This window comes from Rattus norvegicus, chromosome 5, assembly GCF_036323735.1.
Source record: "Rattus norvegicus strain BN/NHsdMcwi chromosome 5, GRCr8, whole genome shotgun sequence".
Lineage (NCBI taxonomy): Eukaryota > Metazoa > Chordata > Mammalia > Rodentia > Muridae > Rattus > Rattus norvegicus.
Window position 1 is genome coordinate 72,214,958 of NC_086023.1, and position 5,473 is coordinate 72,220,430.

Here is a 5,473-nt window from a genome sequence, read left to right on the forward strand (position 1 = left end):
GACAGGATTCAGGAGGTTCATCATTAAACTATAAACCTGGACCTCCCGGAAGGTTAGTGCTGAGCAAAGAATGAAACATTTCAGGGGAGATGTGGAGAGATGAGGACAAACAGGACAAGAGAAAGGGATTGGAGAATAAAGTCAAAGTCCTGCTCTTGCCTTGAGCGAAGTGATATCCATGAGCCTGGGCAGGGCCGTCCACCTTTACCCTGAGCTCAGATCGCTCCTTTCGACAAGTTGTCTACAGAAAAAAACAACTTATATTCAATTTATTTTGGAGTTTCGACTTATTTGAAAACATTAACTGATTTTATCTCACTAATCACTGACTATTTTAATCTTCCTGAATTTGTGAGAATTTCTCATGGAGATGTGAACAAATTTCTGTTGGCTTTGGCTGTGTGTTCCCACTGTTATCTCTTCTAGACGACATCCTCTGCCAGTCTGCACTCTTTTTTTTTCTTTTCTTTTCTTTATTTCGGAGTTGGGGACCGAACCCAGGGCCTTGTGCTTGCTAGGCAAGCGCTCTACCACTGAGCTAATTCCCCAACCCCCAGTCTGCACTCTTGAGGATGCAGCAGGCATCAACTTATCAAACCTGATATCAGCCCTTCCTGCCTCCCAATCACTCCATATGGAACCGGAACCGGCTCTCTTTCAGGATCCTCTGCCTTAGGTGGAATTGAAGCTAACCACTCTCTCACAGGGGCAGTACAGAAATTTCTCCCACCACTCATTGATCATTCCCAATTCTTCTTCTTCCCTGATCTCTTCTTGTAGATGTGCATGTGGAAGACGTCATCAATGCTAATGGAGTGCATATTAGGGCATTCATGTGGCTCTAGTAGTGAATGGCTTTAGATAAAAGCTCAGTTAAGAAACAGTACCAATCCTACAACAGATAGAGGCCTTATATCCAAAATATACAAAGAACTCAAGAAGTTAGACCGCAGGGAAACAAATAACCCTATTAAAAAATGGGGTTCAGAGCTAAACAAAGAATTCACAGCTGAGGAATGCCGAATGGCTGAGAAACACCTAAAGAAATGTTCAACATCTTTAGTCATAAGGGAAATGCAAATCAAAACAACCCTGAGATTTCACCTCACACCAGTGAGAATGGCTAAGATCAAAAACTCAGGGGACAACAGATGCTGGCGAGGATGTAGAGAAAGAGGAACACTCCTCCATTGTTGGTGGGATTGCATACTGGTACAAGCATTCTGGAAATCAGTCTGGAGGATCCTCAGAAAATTGGACATTGAACTGCCTGAGGATCTAGCTATACCTCTCTTTGGCATATACCCAAAAGATGCCCCAACATATAAAAAAGACACGTGCTCCACTATGTTCATTGCAGCCTTATTTATAATAGCCAGAAGCTGGAAAGAACCCAGATGCCCTTCAACAGAGGAATGGATACAGAAAATGTGGTACATCTACACAATGGAATATTACTCAGCTATCAAAAACAACGACTTTATGAAATTCGTAGGCAAATGGTTGGAACTGGAAAATATCATCCTGAGTGAGCTAACCCAATCACAGAAAGACATACATGGTATGCACTCATTGATAAGTGGCTATTAGCCCAAATGCTTGAATTACCCTAGATGCCTAGAACACATGAAACTCAAGACGGATGATCAAAATGTGAATGCTTCACTCCTTCTTTAAAAGGAGAACAAGAATACCCTTGGCAGGGAAGAGAGAGGCAAAGATTAAAACAGAGACTGAAGGAACACCCATTCAGGACCTGTCCCACATGTGGCCCATACATATACAGCCACCCAATTAGACAAGATGGATGAAGCAAAGAAGTGCAGACCGACAGGAGCCGGATGTAGATCGCTCCTGAGAGACACAGCCAGAATACAGCAAATACAGAGGCGAATGCCAGCAGCAAACCACTGAACTGAGAACAAGACCCCCGTTGAAGGAATCAGAGAAAGAACTGGAAGAGCTTGAAGGGGCTCGAGACCCCATATGTACAACAATGCCAAGCAACCAGAGCTTCCAGGGACTAAGCCACTACCTAAAGACTATACATGGACTGACCCTGGACTCTGACCTCATAGGTAGCAATGAATATCCTAGTAAGAGCACCAGTGGAAGGGGAAGCCCTGGGTCCTGCTAAGACTGAACCCCCAGTGAACTAGACTATGGGGGGAGGGCGGCAATGGGGGGAGGGTGGGGAGGGGAACACCCAAAAGGAAGGGGAGGGGGGAGGGGGATGTTTGCCCGGATACCGGGAAAGGGAATAACACTCGAAATGTATATAAGAAACACTCAAGTTAATAAAAAAAAATAAAATGTAAAAAAAAAAAAGAAAAAAAAGTAGATGCTGCAGGCAAAAAAAAAAAAAAAAAAGAAACAGTAGCTGGGATTCCTCCCTGTGGCACCTGAACTTCACTTACTATGACACTGACCTCAGTAATTGTGTTTTCCAACTTAGTAAAACCTCAAAGAAAGCTGGGATCTTGACTTCCATTGTTTATCACTAGCAAGTTAACTGTGAATTTGAAAGAATGAATAATCTAACCAAAAAGTTAATTAGAGTTTTGGGAATAGAGACATTTGCACATTTGTCTGTCTGCTTCCTGAGTTTAGATGTTGTCTTCCCCAGTATTTCCACACAGCCCACTGGATGCACTTAATTCAGACTTTACCAAGGATAGGGTTGTAATTGCAGTTCATGGTGTGTGAGACATGAAGACACGTGTGTAGGTCCATTTGGAGCAAACTCTAATCCTCAGTAAATTTAGCTGAGTGTGACTAGTGAGGGGAAAGAATGAAAATATCTCTCTCTAAACAAGGTTTCTCTTTTTTTATTTTGTTTCTGAGAATATACGTTTACTACATTTCTCCCTTCCATATTCTCCCTCCAAACCCCCTCATGTACCCCTCCTGTCTCTCAAATTTATGGCCATTTTAACTAATTGTGATCACTTGAACATATATTTTCTTTTACTATATCACTAGCCAATATGGATATTTATATACATAAACTGCTAAACACAACCTGTTTGGTCTGTATAATGCTACCTTCCTGCTTGTTTTCAGGGATTACTATTTGGAAATGTATAACTAACTGGTGTGCTCTTCCCTGGGAAAGGCTATGTCACCCATCCCAGATTTACTGAATTGCTTGGGTTCTTTGTGAGGGTTTTTGGCATTGTGAGCTCTTCCCTGTGCAGTTTGGAATATTTATTAGTGTCTTCTTTATTCAGGTCATATTCAGGCACTCACATTGGTGAGACATTACATGTGTAGCTTCTGGTTTTACTGAGGGACACAGTCTCACAGCAAAGTTCCTGATATTCTGGGTACTGCATTCACTCAATCATGTCTTTGGAAATATTCCTTGAGCCATAAGCATAGAAGTGTCTCGTTGATGTATCCACTGGGACTGGGCTCCTCAACTCTGCATGTTTCTGTAGTGGTCTCTTTCTGTTCCAAAAGAAAACTGTCCTTGATGAAGAGTGAAAACTCCACTTACCTGTGGTTACAACAACAAATGTATATAGACTGTTGTCAGAGACTTAGCTGGTTTAATGGCTGTAGATTCTCCTGGACAAGGATGATTTCATTAGCACTGAGTAGTTAGCTTAATTTCTAGAAGCAAGCATGTTCTCCCTGTTGTTGGGTGGGTAATAAGTCCAATTAGAGAAGTGTTGGTCACCAATAGGCATGTATGCCATTACTGTGCCCTGTACATTACTGTCTATGCTGTTCATCGAAATGGTTCATAGGGAACAAAGCTGAGTAAGACTGTTGCTTGTCTCCCTCTTTATACACCTTGCAAGGTGCTTTCTGGTACCATGAAAGCTAGACCTCAGGGAGCAGGCTTTAAGGTCCACCTCAAGAGTTTTGATCCCTGTTTCTGAAGTACATGGTGTCTTCAACACTAGGCACTTACTTTCTATCTCTGCAAGGCAACTAAGTAGCCAAGATGTTTCCAAAATGAGTAAATAATTAATTAAACCGTTCTCACAATTTGCAGGTGAGTCAATCTCATGTTTGCAACACAAAAACCCGTGTTTGCTGGTATCATTATGGAATGTACTTCTGTTTCAGTATGTATTTTACAGCAGCTTTAACATCCTTATTCCTCAAGCTGTAAATGATTGGATTCAGCATCGGGGTAACTACTCCATAAAATAAAGAAATGACCTTATCTGAAATTCGGGACTTGTCTTCCCCAGTCAGATTTTGGGACTTGGGTTTCCCATACATAAAGAAGACAGTTCCATAAAATATGCCCACCACAGTCAGGTGGGCAGAGCAGGTGGAGAATGCCTTGCGTCTCCCGGTGGCTGAGTTCATTCTCAAGATAGTGTAGAGGATGAACACGTAGGAGAAAAAGATGAGTAGTAGTGGAAGGACCAGAAAGGCCATATTTGATATCGCCATGGTAACAATATTGAGAGATATATCAGCGCATGCTAGCTTCAGGACAGCTAAGACCTCACAAGTAAAATCATTAATAACATTATTCCCACAGAAAGGCAGCCGCATGGCAAGGGATGTTTGCACAACTGAGTTGATTCCACCAGAGAACCATGATGCAGATGCCATGGATACATACACCTCTTTGCTCATGATGATGGAGTATCTCAGAGGGTTGCAGATGGCCACGTAGCGATCAAAAGCCATCATGCCAAGAAGCAAACACTCTGTTGAGCCCATTGCAAATCCAACGAACATCTGCACCGCACAACCAGAGAAAGAAATGTTTCCTTTCTTTGAAATCAGGCTTACTAATGTTGAAGGAACAGAAGATGTTGTGTAGCAGATATCCAGGAAAGAGAGGTTGCCCAGGAAGAAGTACATGGGTGTGTGAAGATGGGAATCGAAGATGCTTGCTATGATCAGAACACCATTGCCAGTTAGAATCACTAGATACATAACAAGAATGATAACAAAATAAACGATCTTGGCCTTTGGGTATCCGGAAAGACCCATTAGAAGGAATTCAGAAACAAATGTCTGGTTATTTTTATCCATGTCATCCATGGTTAGCCAGCATCAATCTTGGCCTTTGGGTATCCAGAAAGACCCATAAGAAGGAATTCAGAAACAAATGTCTGGTTATTTTTATCCATGTCACCCATGGTTAGCCAGCATTGGAAAATCTATCATAAATCATATCCACTGCCCCCAAAACAAGTAGTGCAAAGTACCTGAAGAATTATTTTTCAAGCATTAGAAAGAGTTAATTTCCTAATCTCAGACATTGATACCCCCAATAATGTATGGTATTGAATATAGTGAAATTGAGAATGTTTTTATTAGGCATGCTCATTGCCGACATCTATCCATTTAAGAGGCACATTCAAAATTAATTCTTTCTGTTATTGAGAATACATTCCTAAACTGATGTTTCCAAACACTTGCCTAATTACCCACTGTACACTTGACTTGTTCATTCCATCTGCCCTAGCAAGCCAGTAATGAAGAAGACAAAGCAAAA

At 41.6% G+C, this 5,473-nt stretch overlaps 1 protein-coding gene across 1 annotated transcript; it reads right to left on the reverse strand.

Annotated features, from left to right (window-relative positions):
• Positions 1-4,053: 4,053 nt before the first annotated feature.
• On the reverse strand, positions 4,054-5,007 carry Or13c3g (olfactory receptor family 13 subfamily C member 3G). Its single transcript, NM_001000404.1, has one exon. The coding sequence runs from the start codon at positions 5,005-5,007 to the stop codon at positions 4,054-4,056; it is 954 nt and encodes a 317-aa protein (NP_001000404.1).
• Between the last annotated feature and the right edge of the window lie 466 nt (positions 5,008-5,473).